Here is a 17,689-nt window from a genome sequence, read left to right as displayed (position 1 = left end):
AGCTGAGAAAATAACAGTTCAGCCCAGAGCAAGCACTCACATGAAAAGCAGTAATTCAGAGAAGTCATCGGGTGTGGAGAGACCAAGAGGGGTGCTAGGACTTACACGATCCAGAACGTATCACCCACTGACTCATGAGAGTGGTTATCAGCAAGGTAAGTCAATGGCCTTCCCTGAAGATCTTTACAAACTTAAGACATCTCTTGGTCTAGCTGTGTTACCCATGGTCCTGAGAAAAGACAAGGGGATAATTCCCACAACCTGCAGGGACTGCACTTCAGCAGAGGGATTGGCAAAATGATCACAAGTTTAAAATAACAAAGTCAACACTGAAAATTCACTTTATTATGTTTTGATTTTACAGAAAATGTAGACTTGTAAATAACAATAGTTCTTTGTAACAATCTGCATGACACTTTTATTAGCTTGTGGAAGGAGGAGGTTAAATAGGAATCCAGGTGAATATCAGGGGGGAAAAAATCTTAGAGTTGGAATAACTATGATTTAGAAAAATAATGATCATATTGGGCTTTGCAAACCACCTGTCACCTTGCTGATCTACAGAAAAATGTAAAGAACATTCTCATGGATGAGTGAAAATTTTCTCCGCCTAGCTGAGGATAAGGTCAGGATAAGCACGCCTTAGCTGTCAGCTTCCACCAGTGCATTGCTTTTCAGGAGGTCGGCACAGACCTGACAAAAGTGACTTACTAGCTTTGGAAATGTTGAGGTCTATTTGTTAAGAGTACAATTCTTGCTCTTAAGATAAGGAAACCCAGGTGGCAATACAGTAAACAGACACGAAAGAATGGTTCTGGTCCATTGGACGCCTCTCTGAGCCTTTATTTCGAGAGTGGGCAAGAGGTGAGATGAATGCTCTTCGGCTGAGCGAGACGACACCAGCCCCGGGGCCAGCCTTCAATGAATGGGAAGTAATAACAAAATCCTGGCCTGAAAGTGTCGTCAAGCACAGCGCACGCACAGTCATGTCGGCTGCTTCTCAGAGGGAGGTCGGCTTCCTTTAGGTCTCCTAGAGCCTATGCAAGATCCCTTAACGAGTTAGTAAGGACAAGAAATGTCAATGTCAAGGTAGATTTTCTGACTTGAAAGCTACTGTCTTTGAAAAAGAAACGTAATACCTGATGTTCTCAAGCTACCTAATGCCAGTAAAAAGGAATATGGTTGTGACAATTGAAAACATCTCTTGAAATTAATGTTGGCAGCCTCTAGCTGCATCACAGGTGTGGAGGATCTGGGCATGGGCCTGAGGCCCTGAAGCAGGTGCTGGAGGGGATGGGGAAGCAACAGCTGAAGGAAGGGTGCAAGTTATCAACAAGAGCTGAAAAAGCCACTCTCCGCCATCGCCACGCTCAGGTCACTGGAGGAAAAAGCCACCTGACTTCTTCCCTTTCACTCACCCTCCCCATCACTAGGCTCTATGCACTACATTGCCATTTGACAGATCTTTCTGAGATGCTCATTTCAATCTGTTGATACCCGTCTGTCTAAGACTATCAGTGTTCTGGGGTGACCTATGCCCCTTCCACTTCCATTCTGAAGCATCTGTGGTTAACATGCCAGGGCCCCCATCCCAGAAGGGCACAGAGCCAGAGCCAAGTGTGGTCATGGCACCGGGGGGTTTTGTGCTTGTACTTAAGCCATGTGAGGGGGCAAACTGGTCACTTAAGGCAGGTGTTAATGTTTTCAGAGCATGAGGGGCTATCTAAGAGGCTGTAACTAGAATGTACTTTGACAAGTGTGTTCACAGAATGCAGACAAAGATTAGTTGGCACTGCAGACTAGTTTAGGGAGGCAAATCTATTGAAGAAAACATTTGCTAAGTCTCAGAGTCATGTGCAGATTTTATCTTTATGGAAGAAAACTCCAGTGGATTAGTCAAGATCTATTGTGTGGAACTTTTTTGGATATTGCATTAAATTAATGAGTTTCATCTTGGGCCTAAAAAACTTCATTTTACAAAGAGACTTTTATTGGGAGGGAATTTGCAAGGGGATTTGACCTAAATAGATTCTCTTGTTTAGGGTAATTTGTGCTATGCATTCCCTTAAAAGCCTCAGATAGTCAATAGTTTGGTATATTTTAGAATCATGGACTATCCATCTTCCTCCAACTCCTAAAGAAATTGAGTTTGAAATTATCCTCACAGTTTTTTCCCATTTTTTTTTTTTCAAATAATGGAGATTTTTCTCTTTTGGAAGTAAAAGAAGATAAAAATGTTCACTCTCTTATTATGCCCTCCACAACAGCCACATCCACTGCCACTTGAGAAGGTTGCCAATCTCCCTTACAAATGAACAATTTATGTAAACATCTTAGGAATGAAAAAAATGAACATTGCCTTTGGATGCTAATATTATTTAGAATCCACCAAGTTGATTCTGAGACAAACTAGTTTCATTTAATAAAGTGCTTGATTTTCTTGAATATTCTTGGAGTGTGGTCTTGTTTGTGATGCGACACTGGGGTAACGGCTATTTGCAAAGACCCCTTCACCTCTCTTGGTCTCAGTTTCCCCAGATACAAACTGAGGGGAGCTGAGCTGTCCTCTAAGGTCCTTTCCATGTGTAAATATACCCATAGATTTATAATTTCACAGTTCATCCAGTAGGCCTCCAGGGAGGGAGGAGGGGCTTCTGTTGAGACAATAAATGCCTTAAAATATTTGCATCCTGATGGCTTAGGGACCCCATGAAAGTCCCTTCGTCCTCCCAGGAAGGCATTCACAGCAAGCTTCAGTGTAACTAAGACCGAGCCTGTTGGCCCAGCCGTCCCACTCCCTGCTGGCCCACGCTGAGCTCAGAGCAGCTACCGTTACACGTCACTTTTCCCACCCACAGAAAGAGGGAAGAGACACTTTGAAAAAATTAGATAACTAATTTGGGGGTTTAGGAATGAGGGCAAAGAGATGAATGCTGTCATTTTTAAGAGGGCTAGGAGGCAAATATCGATTATGACAAAGTACTCCAGCAGGTTGTTTTCCACAAGCCTCAGTCTAAATGTCTTGCTGTAAACCAAGGATAGAGAAACTGAAGCCCAAAGTATTAAAAAAAAAAAAAAAAGCGTTAATAATTTGATATCAGATACATGTAATGAAACATCCTGTAAGTCAATGTAGCTCTGTGAAGAGATCACATTTTGAACAAGAACCTAATTGTGGGAGCAGATGAGAAGTAGATTCATATATTTTACCTTTTTTTCGTATAATATACACCATGCAGCAGGCAGCCTCTCCATTTCCCTTGGATGTCATCTTTTAGCTCATGGTAGAAGCCAACCACAACTTGCATATTGATGTTCTTATAATTATAGCTAGGCCCCTTAAATATAGTCTCCAAGTTACAGTTTGTTTGCAGTATAACATACTAGGGTTACCAAATTTATAAGCAAGGCTATGTGTCATCTGTTTTAGGCTACGGTATCTTGTCATCATGTAAGCACAAGTGAACACAATAACATATGACAGGTCTTTAAAATGTGCTTGAAGGGTGATAGGTACTAGTTGACACTTCTCTGCACACACGGCCAACTTCTTCGGGGCACCTGCTCGTGGTAGAGGCTGTCTAGGCATGACTTAGCCCTGAAAAATCTCTCTGTCAGCATTTTGGTTCCCTTCTCTTGTCATCTCAAACGTTTTCATCCTCAAAGTTGTTTCAGCTACAAAATTCCATAGGCCTCATGCATCATGCCAGATAGGAATTTTACGCCTCCCTCCCTTTTCCTTATCTGTACAGACACATTTTCTGATATGCCACTCACTAAGTTATTTTCCTCCATCTTCGCCCAATAGTTACAGAATACTGCCAGACTGTCAATCTTCTTTTTAACTCCCTTCAGATCCTAGGTGAGAAAGAAGTCTCATTACCTAAAGGTTCTTTACATCAAGGGGGCAGTTATGCGAAGCAATCACTCTCTGAGGCTTTTGCTATTGCTGTACCAAAGGACAAAAGTCCCACCTTGTCACATCAGATTTTAATATGGCCATAAACGCCTTGAAATATATGCACTTTAAACCTAAAGGTTGTTGAAAACTACCATTCTCCAGGTGATTACCAATTATCTCTGGCAGTAGTGGCTGTGGAAGTCATGTGACCGGGCAAAAGCCTTGCTTGGTCTTTTCAAAAATTAAAGTTAATTCGGTGGCAGTCGATCCTGCTTTCATTACTTTACCCTCCAGAGAGAAGTACGGAATTTAACTTGATCATTTGTTGGAAAACAGAGAAAGCTCACTTGAGACACTCCTTCTCCCTCAGGCCAAATGCTCTCAAAAGAGGGACTCTTTAGGTGGGTGGAGACAGTGATCTGGGCCCACCCCCACCCTCCCCTCTGGTGGCCGTGACCAGGCAGAGATGTGTCCCAGAGTTCTGGAAGTGAAGAGAGTAGGGCCTGCTCTATGTGTAGCATGTGGCCCAATCCTGGGGCCCCCAGGGAGGGAGGAGGAGCTTCTGTTGAGACCTTGTCTTAGGAAATATCTCCCCGAGAGAACCCAAAGGCCCAGTGTCCTTCAGATCCAGTGGAGTCCTTGAGGGAGGGAAGGCGGACGGTGACCTCCGCTATGGTCATGTGGTAGCCGCCCAGTCGGCACTCTTAGGTGCCTTGCACGTGTGCACGTCCAGGGCCTCCAGGCAGTCCTGACAGCGGACAGCACAGCACCAGTGGAACTTACACTCACACTTGGTCATCCTCGTGACGCGGGAGGTGTCGTAGCCTCTCCCGCAGCACATGACTTCACAGCTGTCCATGCCTCGGGAGGTCAGGTTGCACACACGTCCTGCTGTACCCAGGGAGCCTGGAAGACAAGCCAGGGGGGTGTCACTGAAAAGGTGTAGGTGGAATGCAACATGCATCTGGAGAAGAGTTATGAAGTCACACCCCAGGATAGGGCTCCGACCTCACCTCACCACAGCTTGGGACTGTACCACCAATTCTGGGGGCCCATGTAGCACGGGTCAACCCTGGGGGCCCACTGCAGGGAGCACTGTGGTGCTTTAGAGGGCCAAGCCCAGGACGGATGGATGTCAGTGAAGCTTTGGGGAACCCGACTCCAGCGTTCCCACTTTTGAGGTAGATAAACTTTTAAGATTTTTCTTACCTGGCCTTGGAATAATGGATCACTGGATGGACAAGGCCAGATCAGGATGAAAAAAGGATCTATCCTAGTCCCTCTCTCCTGATCTCAAACCACATTAAGGAAGCAGTGGCCAAAGTTATCTCTTTCGGAATTTGTTGGGATGTGGCGCCCTCCAAGGGAGGGGATTCTGTCTCCCCAGACCGGATTACACTGACTTATTAGGAAGAGGAGAGAGTTCTGGTTGCTGCAGAGGAGGTGCTGGTATTATTCATGTGAGACCTGGAGGAGGGAGCAACGCCCAGCCGGGTTTATTTTTTGTGCTATGGTCTCACAGGCCAGGATTCTAGGCCTTTGATAAACAAAATTGGCATTAAAAAAAAAAAAAACTGTTAAAAATGACCAGAGGAACATCATCTTAGCTAATTAGGGTGATATTTGCTAAATGGCAATTCATATTTATGTATTTGTTCTTGATAAAGAATCTCCAAGATAGAAAGCCTTTTAATTTGTTCCATTTCCGGGGAAACACCCGGAATTCTTTCACAAGGATGTTGTCAACAGAAGCAAGACTGGTGGACATTTTTGGAGAGTCTGCTCAGCTTACAACAATCCTTGATGCTTCTTCCTCTTGAACAGAGATGGGTGCCTGGCAGCCATAATTGAACAGCATTACCCTACTCTGTTGGTGGCAGGCGGTTAGACCAGGGGTGGGTACCTGACTTAAACTGGGCCAATCAGGTATATCTTCCTGGGGATTTGTGGTTTTGATGGAAACCGTCTTGCCAAGTATAAGCTCAGTAGCCAATGGCAGCCGTGTACCACATCGAGGTCTGCGGACTAGGTGGTCCACAGAGAGTGAAGCAGATATACAGACAATGAGGGTGAGATCTGAAAAGAGAACGCTGCCCAGATCCTGGACTATTTTCTAGTCCTCCTTGCATCTTTCACTGAGGCCTGGCTGTATTCCAAGTTTTGGGTTTTAGAGACTTTGTATCCTGATTATAAATTTCCCCTTTCAACTTCTACCACTCCAGTTTTTATTACGTGCAATTGATAATCCTAAATAGTTGATAGACCTAGAAAAGCTAAACTCTCTATTTAAAAAAAAAGACAGTGACTTAATTTATTTTCTATTCCTCCATCATTTAACTAGGAATTTCTTCCTCTTCATAACTCCTGTAGTGCCTCATGATTCTCTCTGTGTTTATCACAATCTGCACTGTGTTCCAATTATCTATATAAATGTCATGTTGCCCTGACTGTCAAGAATGACCAGGGAAGCAGCCAGGTTCAAGCAGGGCGTGGGGTCAAGAAGAAGAGAGGGAGGAGCAGAACTTGCTTTGCGTGATCAAGCCACTGACAGCAGGAAGACCAGCAGGGGAATGTCCTGAGGACAGGAAGGATGGCAAAGGTCTGGGGTCAGGGTGGTGGGCGGGTCAGCCAGGCATGGCCCTGAGCCTACATTGCGCTGAAGAATCAAAGGGTTAGAAGAGGCAGCAGCTGGGCCTGAATTCACAGCAACCATCAGGACAGTGCTCAAAATCACTGATTGTGCAAAAAGGACTCTGCCAAATGCTGCTTCTTAAGAGCACACTCATTTATTTAATTCGATAAACATTTAGTGAACACAAATATGTGTAAGACACTATGCTGTCTGTTTGGAGGTTTTGGTAGTGGTAGTGGGGAAATAAAATAATTATTATTCACTTCCTATTCTCAGAGAACTCATAATATAAAAGAAGAAACAAATATGTAAAGCAATATTTTCAGTACTTCAAGATAAAAGTCCTCTTGCTGAAAACCTGCTGTAACCTACAGCATTGTTTTGTGCAAAGCACCATGGTAGACAAAGTGGAGTGAGGTTATTTAGGGCTTGAACAATCAGGGCTCAAGTCCTAGCTTTGTCATCTATCAATGGTGTGGCCTTGGGCAAGATACTTAATCTCATTAAGCTTCAGGTTCCCCCCATGCAAGATTGGGATAAATACAGTTTCTTCCTCACAGAGCTGTAGTGAGGATGAAATGAGATAATGTGAAAATGCCTGGCATCATAAGTGTTCAGTAAGCGTTAACCATTCATTCACTTAACAAATGTTTTCTGAGTGCCCACTATATGTGAGGCACAGTTCTGGGGGCTCAGGATATATAAGTGAACAAAACAGAGATCCTTCCCTGAAAACCATATGTTCTAGTGGAAGGGAGTCAAGCATCTTATAATATTTATCAGCATCAATATTGATAGTAGCAAACAGGATCAGAAGAGGAGCTGTTAACAACACAGTTTTATAGAGGAGATAGCATTAGAGATATGACATGAAGAATGAATAGATTTGCAGGGGAAAATAGGCAAGAGAGAATCTCCCAGTAGAATTCAGAGGGCAAGTTCACGAGATTACAGATTCACCATGCCAAGGCACAGGTGTGTGTTAGGCAAAGAGCAGGGAAAGGGAGGTTGGGGCAATGGATTAAAGAATCTTCCTGCCTTGCTACAGTTTGGATTTTATTCCATGGTACATGGTATACTAGTCTGGATTTTTAATCAAGGAAAACCATATCAGAATGGTAAGTCTGAAAGAGTGGTTTAGGGCTCAGTCCAGGCAAGAGGTAATGAGTGGAAATAGAAGTAAGACAAATACACAATGGGTTAAAGAGAGAAAATCATTAGGATTTGGGACTCACTGAATTAGCAGGTCAGTAGCGGGGGGTGTCAAGTAGGAAAAGACTGAAACGATGTTCGTTTGGTTCAACAGTAAGGATGTAACTGGTGCCCTTTGATGAGAACAACTTCTGTGGAATGACCCGGATGGATGCAGAGGACTGAAGAGCAAATGAGCAGAGAGGACAGGCGGACACTGAGCAGAGGCAGCTTTTAAGAAGTTTAGTGATGAAGCGGGTGATAGAGCATGGCTGCAAGGAGCGATGAGGCTGAAGATGGGACCTTTAGGTTATTTGAGGCCATTTAAGTTTATTGGCATCTTGTTATATAGCAAGAGCTATCTGACACAATTCTGTAGGTATTCATTTATATAAGTAAAAAAGTGGGAAAAACTAGTCTATGCTATTGGAAGTCAGGGTAGTGGTTTCTCCTGAGGGTAGTGAAAAGAGGCATGAAAGAGGTCTTTGGAATACTGGTCTTCCAGGTCTTGATCTGGGCACATATTATATGGGTGGCTCATTTGAGACAATTCACTGAGCTATTTGCATGTGATATGTGCACTTCACATTGCAGATTTCAATAACAAGAAGAAGAAGGAGGAGCTGGTAGAAGGTGGCCACATTTGCAAAGACCTATACCTATGTGAGGAGCAGAAACATGTTAAACATGGCTGGAATGTAGCATCCAAAGGGAAGAGTGAAAAAGAAGTGAGCTGGAGAGGTGGGTAGAAGCTGCACTGTGAAGGCCTTGTGTAATAGAGTAGAGGGGTTAAATTTTAACCAAGGCCAGTGAATGCTATTTTTTTTGCACAAAAAAAGCAACATGATTTGTGATTCAGATGAATCATTATAGGTGCTGGGGTCAAATGGATTGAAGGGGGCCAGAGTAAAGGCAAGGAGACAAGTTAGAGACCAATAAAGGACTCTTGGCAGGACGTGATGTGGCCTGGATGGAGACAGTGGAAGTGGGGAGAGGAGACCTTAACAGACTTTAGAGAAGTTGAGGTGGCAGCCCTTCAGGATGTGGTGACTGATTGGATGGATGGCTGAGAGGGTGAGAAGAGTCCAAAAGTACTCCCAGGTTTCTGGCTTGAGTGACTGAGTTTATGCTGGTGACATTCCCTGAGGTAGGGACCACCTAGGGAGGGGCAGACTTTGAGAAATGATGTTTAGTTTATTTTCAACATGTTATGACTGTGGGTCGTCTAGGAAGAAGAGCTCACTGAAAATGTTCTCTGGGACTCAGGAGAGAGGTCAGGATGGAGATGCAACCTAGATCTTTTGCCCAGAGGTGGTGACTGAAGCCATGAGTGTGAATGAGACTCCCGGTGAGTGTGAAAAGCACTCTAACCTACCATCCAAGAGGTGACTCTGAATTTTTACTTTTTAGCGTTTTGTTCATAAGTCCTTCACACCAGTAAATATTCTTCACTTCTACTGAAATGTATTTATCAAAATGTGAATATATTGCCATGAAATTAGATTTCCTTCTCCCCTGTGGGGCTATGGGGCACAGGGGATCAGGATAGATAGGAAGTCTCATTCTTGAATCAGGCTGAAGGTCTCTTACTGACAGTGGCTTGAAGCTTGAGGAGGTCTGAGCTGATGGCCCACTCAGCCTTAAGTAATGATCATGGTGGTTTTTGTCCCCCAAGTGCAAAAACCTGAAGTAGACTCTCTGAACAGAAGAATTGCTCAGTGAAGTAACCTCAACCCCATCAAAACTGAGAAGAGCAGACAAAGCAGCGGCAACTGACAAGAGCTTAACCCAGAAGCAGTTTCAGTAAAGGAGACAAGGCAGCGGTAGTTGGCTGAGTAGTTCAATGTCCAGGTAGAGGATGCTGGAAAACAAGATTGATCTGAACAAATCACTCTCCGCTGGCTGCCCTAACAGAGGAAAATGAGAACCCAGAAACAGGGGAAGATGAGAGGGGTGTTTGAAGTTTGAGAGCCACGATAGAAGAACAGCCTGGAGGAGTACTGGGCCCCTCTGAGGTGTCAGCAGCACCCAGGAATGGGCCACCGGGGAGTGAAGGGCAGGCTCTGAGGTCTGGGGAGAGGAGGAGGCTGCGAAGCGATGGACTACAAAGAGGCCCGCTTTGGGGTCTGAACTCCATTAGATTAACGACCGATTGCAGGGCGGAGGGCAATTTTGACACTTGCTGTCATTTGAGAAGAATATAAAGCCATTGCATCAAAACTCCATTTCTAGAGCGCAGAGCTATACAAAATTTGTTGGCATTGCCTTCCTTTATTGGAATTATAATAAGAACTCATTGATAACAATAGGGTTATACTGTCTCAGGAACCTCCCATTAGCCTTTCCAAAACTAAAAGTATCACCATTATTCTTAAAATAAAAGATTAAACTCAGGCTATGCATTTGTTGTGTGTGTGCATGTGTGCATGTGCATGTGTGTGTGCGTGTGAGTGCATGTGAGTGTATGCACAGGCTCTTTATAAAAGGGAGCCGCTGAGTTTTATGGCCTGCTTACTTGTTTAGTTCTGAATATTTGAGACATATATTTTTAGACCTTTTTTTTCTAAATAATACAGTGACTTATTAATGAGTCTCTCACCCCTGCCTAGGCCACAAGAGCTCCCGGGGAAACAAAGCCAGCTAGCTACACCTGTTATCAGCCTTGAGCTCAGAAGGGACAGTTTATACATTTTCAAAGCCATATTAAGCTGAGGTTCATCCACCCTTTCTTTTCATCTCTTTTTTCCCCCTCATTTGTCTCCTTTCTTCCTTCTCTACCTTCTTTTTTTATCTTTTTCTTCTTTCTGTTCATAACTGGGACCAGTATGTTCACAGCACTGACATGGGTGAGGCACTTGCTCACATTATCTTATTTAATTCTTGTAAGCTAATAAAGTAGGTCCTATTATCATTATCATTTTGGAAATGAGGACATGGAGGGTCAGAGAGCTTAAGCCACTTGCCCAAGATCACACAGCCAGCAGGTGGCAGGGTCGGGATTTGAGGCCAGGCTTGTCTTCAAAGCCGCAGCTCTCGACCTTTGTGATATTTGGCCTCTCAGCAGAGAGCTTCACCCGGATGCCCCGGCAGGCCCCGGAAAGCAGGCTCGCGTGTAACACTACACAATCAGCGCATTAGCTTATTTCCTGCTCTTTCCTTTCATTAGTTTATCAAATGAAGAACTTGGAAAGGTCATGATATGCAACTTTTTTAGAGGGAAATTTTTCTCCAGCACATGATATGCCATTGACAATTAAGACGCCTAAAGTTATGTTAGAAAGTGAACGAGATGAATTAACATGGTGTTAGTAGCCTACACTACGCTTTCCTGTACTTATATTCCTGTCGCCTTTTTGAGAAATGAGATTAATTCATTTGCAATATCAAGGGACATCTCCAAAACATGCGTGTCCTCAAGGTGGTTTTATCGTATGTCACTGATGTGGCCACAGCCGAAGACAAAAGTTCGACTGGCACAGGAAGAACCCTCTCTAAGCAGAACTTCCTGATCCGACAGCCCATAGCATCGATCTGTATCTCACCCAAAATGGAGGTCAGAGCCTGACCCCTTACCTAACTCTCCTCCAGACTACATTCTAAGATTCTCTGAACAACTTCCAAAGATCAAATTGATCTTTATAAATCAAATATCTGCAGCATATGATATCTACAGAAGTACATGTGGCTGGCTCACAAAATATTTCAAAAGTGAAATTTTAAAAATATTTTTGAGTAACGGCCAAAATTAGTCTCCCAAATTGATATGTTAAAAGGATAAACATGTAGTTAGATGCTTCACATTTAATTCGTTTATTTAAACAATCATTTATATTGCTTAAATATGTTACTTCTTACTGCACTTTGATTTACTTGGTTCGCTTAAGAGAAGTGACAAGTTGGAAGCTCATTTCCCAGACTTCCTTTTGCTTTACGTTTGCGAGGTGTGCCTAGTTGTGTGGCCTGCCTGGGCACACAGCCCAGTCCCCAGACAGTGTGGCAGAATCAGGCTCAGCGAGCCCAACCTTCTTCTGCCATCTTTACACACCACACTGTCATGAGGTCATCTGCCTAGATTCAGTATCTGTAAAATCCAAGCAGTCTGTAAGGTCTGTGCCATGGGAGGTGTGGGCTCCAGCCAGATCTACCCTTCTCCTCCCCTTAGGCACTGTCCTCACCTTGACTCCCACAAGAGCTCCTACAGTCATAGGGAAAAAGATGAAGAATCAGAGTTCCTAAATCATGTAAATTTGGGACCACATAATGCACTTTCTGTAGGCAATGCTGATGGAACTTTACAGAATAAAGCATCCCATCCCCAGAGCTATAAAATTAATAACGGAGTCAGGGTTCCCAGGGCAAAAGCATTTCTGTCTCCACCGACATGCATCTTCCTGACAGCAGAGCAGGATGGAGGGCTTTTGCTAATAGTTCCCAGACCCACACCTCTGGGACCTGGAGGAAGGGCGCTCTCTCATGCTCGCTCTCTGTGGATGGGCCTGTGTCTTTGGAAATTCCTGCCACTCCAGGCTGACAGAAGCCCATATGTTGACCATTAGGGTGTAAAGCAAGATTCACTTAAGCCCGTCATCCAATAGGCTGTTTCTCCTCTGGTTGACTTACGCGTTGTCACTAATGACACAGATTTATTGAGGGAAGAAAAGAATGTTAAAGAGCAAATGTTAGAGATCTCACATTCATACTCTCAAGGCTTACCTCTTCCTTGCATTAAGAATCACAAAGCTAAAGCTAGGAAAGACAATGTCTCCACGTATCTCAGATGATTTTATTCAATGTTTTCATAATAACTAAGAAAAGTGACTGGCACAGGAAAACATGTCCCATTAAATTAGCAAATCCCATCGTGAATTAAAGTTGTTGAGATCAGACTCTTCAAGGCTTGCCATATCTGGCACTAACTAGCCTACCTAAGTTTATTTCCCATTGCTTCTCACCTGCACCTTCTAATCAGGCTACCTTCTCACTGTCCCACCGAAGTGACTTTCTAATATCACAGACCTGTACACTGTTGGTTCATAAGAGTTACTCTTATCTGTTACTCTGGGCTTTCCTCTCCCTCTTTTAGTCCTTCAAGATTCAGGCCTACTTCTATACCTTTCATAGAGCTCTCTCTGTCTGTTCCAAGCCCAGGTGACCTCCTTCCTAAGTCCTATAAGGCAAGTCCTGCAATAGGGCTCATACACTGTTTTGAAATGTTTGATGATTTCTCACGTATCTTGTCTCCCCAAGGACAGGGTTAGGATTTATATTTCTTCTATATACTGCATAAAGTTCAGATGGCCAATATATATTTTCTGATTTATTAAATATTAAATTTAAAATAATTTCTTAAAAATTAAGATCAGCCGTCCCTCTTCCAATGAGGGCACACTTCTCCAGGGAGCAGTCGCCTAGTCCTGGGGCACTACAGTGAGAGTAGACTGACTAAAAGCCTGTTTCTATTCAAATTATCTCATTTGAATCTAGAGAAGATATACAAAAACTGTGGCACATTTTTACATGATAGAAATTCAAAATGACAACTTAGAGTTTGTGGCATCAAATTCAGGTTCTGTAACTGCAGAGTAAAATTAATTAATAATTAATTATTCATTTATTGACTCATCAGAACTTTAGAAATTTCTAGGTGAAACACATAACTTAAGCCATTGACACGTACCTTCGGAGAAGTTAATTTGTCAATGGCTACCCCATTAGGAATCAGTAGAAATAGCGATAGGCAGCAATAGGTAGCCCCCGAGTCTCCTACTCCACACAGTGCAGGCTTTGTACCCGAGAGTGTGAAATATGATCACTCTTAAGAGGAGATCTATCACACCGGCACAAAATAGTTTCATGGAGAAAGCTTAGATGAATTAAGTAGACACATTATATTAAAGTACTTTAACATCGCATCATTCTTTTGTTTGCAACACAATAATATGGTAATTGGGAATTAATATTTTTCTATTTTCACACACAAAAAAGACATCTATTTGGTAAATTCTTTGTTAGTAGTTGAAATTACATCAAAGACTTCAAAACCAAAAAAATAAAATTGTTTCTTGAAATTTTTTTCCTGAAATCTTCTTTGTTTTGAAAGAAATAAGTTGTATTTTCATAAATTAAGTCTGATAGCCACTGTCAATCATTTGAAATCAGGGCACTTTTTAGTATACCCTAGAAGACAGTAATTTTAGAAAGTCTATATTCTGAAAAGTAATGCAGATTTATAGATCATGTCTACAACAAAACAAAATTGGTTATAAAAAATATTTTTGCTCATATTAACAATGAAAATAGATAAACTACCCAGTATTCCCACTGATAACAGTCAAAGAAAAAGGCCCCCAAAGAGTAAAAGAATTAGTGGCAGTTAAAGGCGATAGATAAAGTCTGACACTGCACTGGAGACTTTTATCTCATCCAGGGAAATGGGCAGCCAGTAACATCTTCAGCCCTGTAAATGCTCCATTAATGCGCTTGAATATGAGGGGAAAATCCACTTAACACTTAAGTTAAGATTAAATAGGAATTTTCATAAGCTGTGTATTACAAAGTAATCAATCAGTGATGAGTGAAGTCATGTTTAGTAATTACCTGTTGGAGAAATCAAGTTATCTTCAAGCTATGACACTGTACCAACATAACTAAGAATTCAGCTATCATGATGAACGTATTTTATGTTGTTTATATCTTGCCATTCAATTCAATTCAACACGTTTATTTAGTAGGTGCTGGGGACCCAGTGGGGAACAGACGGATGTAGTTCTTGCCACCATAGAATCAGAGTCTAGTGGAACAGATGGGTAACAAACGAATTTTTAAACACGTTAACTAAAACTGGTGGCATGTGCTATGAATGAGAACAAGGCTTTCTGAGATGGGGAAGCTGATAGATCCTTGATACCAGATAGACCTGGTGATGGACCGGATGTGGAAATGAGAAAGTAGGGTAACAACCGACTTGCAGGTGTGTGGCCTGACCGCTGGGGTGGATGTCTGTGTGATTTTCTGAGAAGGGGAAGCTTGAGGAAAACAAGTTTCGGGAGGAGAGATGAGGACTGAAATAGTTAAATGAAGGAGACAACCCAGGGAGAAGGTACAGAGAGAAGAAAAGAGGGCTGGGAAGGAACCTTGAAGATCCTCAGAATTTAGAAAGTGGAAGAGAAGGAAATAGCAACTGAAAATGCAAAAGACCTGCTATTGGAGCAGAAGGAAAACCCGGAGGATGTGGTGTTACAGAGGATAAGGAAATGGAGCGTTTTAGGGAGGAGAGACAGGCTAATGGCATTACACGCCATTAAGAGTTTGAAAAGATGGTCCACTGGATAATAATTAATATTAATTATACAATATAATCAATTAATTGCCTATGAAAATGGTGACTTAAAAGCCTCACAAGCACATTTTTCGTATTGCTCTCCTCTGGTCTAGCTATCTTAGCAAATTTTAGATATTAATTCATGAATGCCTATAATAAGCCTCAAAACAGAAAGGAGTAAATAACTTTCAGGATGACAAATGATAGGAAAGACCTTGCAGCAGAGCAATGGGGTGAGGACTGAAACCTAAGAAACACCACTTTCCTGTCTGGACTCAAGGGCCATGTCCCACCCCCTGCCAACCTGGGACTGGGGCCTGCGGGGCCATGAGGTCGCGGACCAAGCTCGTCTTCCTCAGCTTTGCATTCCTGGGGCTTATCGTGGTGTCTGGCGTATGGAAGGGGCTCAACAAACATTTGTTCCATGAAGAAAAGAGGGCCTTAACATGAACTGGTAGGAACTGTACATTTAGTATCAAAATAAGGTCCACCCATTGCCATTTGCTTATATGTTGCTCCCTTGTTTTTAATCAGTTTAAAATCACAGTGTTCAGAGGTCCTGCAAAGCTGACCACACACTAAAGGATGTGTCTAGAACCCCAATCTCTGTAAACCACAATTGAGATTGTGTTCCTATGGATTATGAACTGTTTGCCAAATATGATTTAAGTGGGAAAAAAAAACCATGATATCTGAGCGCTTACACCATTCGCAGCCTACAGCTGTCAGCCAGGTATTGGGCTTTCCGCAGGCAACAAGTTAAACAACTGCTGGACTGCATTCATTTTCTGAACTTGACTGGAGAAGGGGTAGAGAGAGTTGCTTGTTTCCTCTAGTTGATGAGGAGACCTCAGGGTGACCTCTGGCCCAGGTCGGGGCTTTTACATCAGAACCAGTGAAAGTGGCCTGTGATTAGGTGCAGACGCTTCTCTGGAGGGGACAGCAGCATTCCTTAGTTGGAGATGAACCTATCTCTAACTTAAGGGCTTCTTTGATTTATGGCTGCCTGGAGCAATAACCAGAGTAGATAACCACAAATTGCCAGAATACCCATCCCAGAAAGCCTGGTTCCCTAGATCTAGCCTCCAATTTGGCCTGCAGAATGTCATATGCACGGCATCACATGGTTGTATGTACTCTTTGAATCTGAGGGGAGTATTTATAGTTGAAGACTAGGGGAAAAGGTCTTTTGTTGTTGTTGTTGCCATAAGAATTTCTTCCATAATTACCTTTTGAGCTTATCATTTCTTAGGAACAATGAACATCATTAACACTCCTGAAACCATGAAGGGCTTGTAATTGACCGGGGCGTCAAGGCAACCTGAGCCAACCCTGGTTGAGTTGAGCCTGACCCCTTTCTACCTCCCACTTTGTAGATACCTCATCATCCGATTGTGTTCTCACATCCCTAGGCTGCCTCTTTATTACACAGATCTCCCCTTCTCTCTCAAATTTCAGAAAGTAAAGCAGTATAGTGAGAAAAGTATAGATTTCTCTTTTGAGTTTTATTTATTTTGTTTTGTTTACCACTTACAGGCCACAAAGTCTTGGGCAAGTTAAGTAGCTTTTCAGAGCGTCAGTTTCCTTTTCTGTAAAGCGAAGACACTGCTGTGCAGATTAAGAGAAAATGCATATAGGTGTGTAGCACAGGGCCTGACTCTTAGTAGGAATTCACCCAATGTTCCCATCACCCTTCACTGTCTGGAGTCTGGCTGAAATAATTTTAATGTGCTTACAGTAAAAAAGGATTTCGGAAAATGCAGGACTTAAATGTGAAGGAACACCCTCTTATACTGGGCAAGGCAGTATAGGGAATATTTTTGGGGTGACATTCATTTAGAAATCCTCAAATAAAGAACTTATTTGTAAGAGACCGGATATCCCTCTCACCCCACCCCACCCCCCAAAATAATAATTTCTCCCTGGATTTCTTCTTACCTAATACTTATAGAAAAATCAGGATTCTTGGTTTACCTAAACCATTGATTTTTCAAATTTTGATGTTTAAGTTTGAAACACATACGGAATCTCAGAAACAACTCCCTAAGATTTTGATTCAATAAGTCTCTGAAGAGGCCCTCATTTCGGCAAATAGTAGACTAGACCTGTAGATCTGTTCACTCCACAAATCGAATGTACAACACAAGCCAGTTCACTCCAGTCAAATCTGAGTTAACTTGAACAAGAAACAGGTGCTGACCAGCAAGAGCAAAGGCAGTCAGTTCAAAGAATCTATTACTTGACAATGTTTGACCTGCCTACCGCCATTGCTTTTCCAGTGCTGGTAAGTAGCAGGTGCCTAATAAGTTGAATATTAAATGCGTGTGATATTTTTAAAAAGAAAAATAAAACGATATGAGCATAACAAAGCAGATTGGGTGGTACGAGATGTACTCCAGGGAAAGGTTACATTAATTTTTGTAGCGAAAAAAAAGATTACACACACACACACACACACACACACACACACATCATTTGCTTTAAAATTTCCTGCAAACTTCTGACTGATTTTAGAGCCTGGATACCTATGATGGTAACTCATTTCAAACATGTGGGAGTTCCATTTACCAGTAAAAAGGCTGTTCCTAACACAGTATGATTCTAGTGAGAGAAGGGTCCCTCAGTGATGTGCTCTTTCAGCAAC

General features: G+C 42.6%; 1 protein-coding gene across 4 annotated transcripts in view; it reads right to left on the bottom strand.

The window, feature by feature from the left end:
• Positions 1–323: 323 nt before the first annotated feature.
• WNT2 (Wnt family member 2) overlaps positions 324–17,689 on the bottom strand; it is a 42,490-nt gene continuing 25,124 nt past the window's right edge. For 3 of the 4 annotated variants that reach the window (XM_016135472.2, XM_036231001.1, XM_016135474.2), the window contains exon 5: positions 324–4,807. In XM_016135472.2, the coding sequence (XP_015990958.2) occupies positions 4,578–4,807 (230 nt within the window). In that variant the 3' untranslated portion in view covers positions 324–4,577. The remainder of the gene's footprint in view (positions 4,808–17,689) is intronic. The other variant, XM_036231000.1, reaches the window with a different exon arrangement.

Source organism: Rousettus aegyptiacus, unplaced genomic scaffold (assembly GCF_014176215.1).
Source record: "Rousettus aegyptiacus isolate mRouAeg1 unplaced genomic scaffold, mRouAeg1.p scaffold_m13_p_13, whole genome shotgun sequence".
Classification (NCBI taxonomy): Eukaryota; Metazoa; Chordata; class Mammalia; order Chiroptera; family Pteropodidae; genus Rousettus; species Rousettus aegyptiacus.
This window is presented reverse-complemented; position numbering and strand designations above follow the sequence as displayed.